The sequence below is a fragment of the Fukomys damarensis genome, unplaced genomic scaffold (genome assembly GCF_012274545.1).
Source record: "Fukomys damarensis isolate Sample0158 unplaced genomic scaffold, DMR_v1.0_HiC HiC_scaffold_37, whole genome shotgun sequence".
Taxonomy (NCBI): Eukaryota; Metazoa; Chordata; class Mammalia; order Rodentia; family Bathyergidae; genus Fukomys; species Fukomys damarensis.
The window spans coordinates 1,641,236-1,642,122 of record NW_022900949.1 but is presented as its reverse complement, the minus strand read 5'-3'; the positions used below and the strand labels follow the sequence as shown (position 1 = coordinate 1,642,122).

The 887-nt window shown below is 57.4% G+C and overlaps 1 protein-coding gene across 1 annotated transcript in view; it reads right to left on the bottom strand.

Moving 5' to 3' along the window:
* The window catches only part of Arrdc2 (arrestin domain containing 2), a 5,644-nt gene that overhangs the window by 1,662 nt on the left and 3,095 nt on the right, over positions 1-887 (bottom strand). Inside the window, exons 4-5 of the mRNA XM_010606525.1 lie at positions 164-331; positions 3-85 (exon numbers count right to left, since the gene is read on the bottom strand). Of these exons, the coding sequence (XP_010604827.1) occupies positions 3-85; positions 164-331 (251 nt within the window). The remainder of the gene's footprint in view (positions 1-2; positions 86-163; positions 332-887) is intronic.

The following is an 887-nucleotide window of genomic DNA, read 5'->3' as shown; positions in this document are numbered from 1 at the left end:
GTCTGGGTCTGCACCAGGGCAGCTCGGGGCCGCACGGGGCGCGTGCAGCCGTTCTCGATCTCGGCGAAGACGGGGATCACCTCTCCTGTGGGCGCAACAGCGGGGTCTCAGCCTCCCCCGAGGCCGCCCGCCCAGCCCTGTCGGCTGATCGCCCGCCCGGTACCTGGCGTGTAGCCTTTGCGGTCGATCTTGGCCGAGAGGGTCACCAGGCCTCGGTTACGGTACCACAAGGAGCGAGCCTCCTTTTCCCCGGATCCCGCCTGGGGCGCCTGCCAGGTGGGGAGGGACAGGTGGGCCGCTATGCAGCGGGAGCGGGACCTGGTGGCTTTTTCTAATCAAAGAGCTGTTGGCAAGGCAGAGCTTCCTCAAAAAAAAGGACTCCCCCACCATTGTTGCTCTGTTTTGTTTGTTTTTTTAAGACAAGGTTCCACTACATACTTTGGGCCGACCTGGAGCTCACTAGTAGCTCAGGCAGGCCTTGAACGCATGGTGATCCTCCTGCCTCAGCCTCCCGAGTGCTGGGATCACAGGTGTGCGCCACCACGCCTGACTGGTTTCATTTTCTGTTTTAGCTAGACATGGCCGTGCATGCCTGTCATCTCAGCACTCAGGAGGCTGAGGCAGGAGGATCGCTGTGAGTTCCTGAGCTACATAGTGAGTTCCAGATCAGTCTCACTTCCTAGTGAGACCCTGTCTCAAAAAACCAACCAACGAACCAAACAAACAAGCCAAAAAGCCGGGCATGGTGGTGCGCACACCTGTAATCCCAGCATGCTGGGGACCGAGGCAGGCTTGCTGTAAATTCAAGGCCAGTCTGGGCAACCTATCAAGCTCAAAGCTATTCTGAACTACAGAGCAAGCCTCTGCCAAAAAAAAAAAAAAAAAAA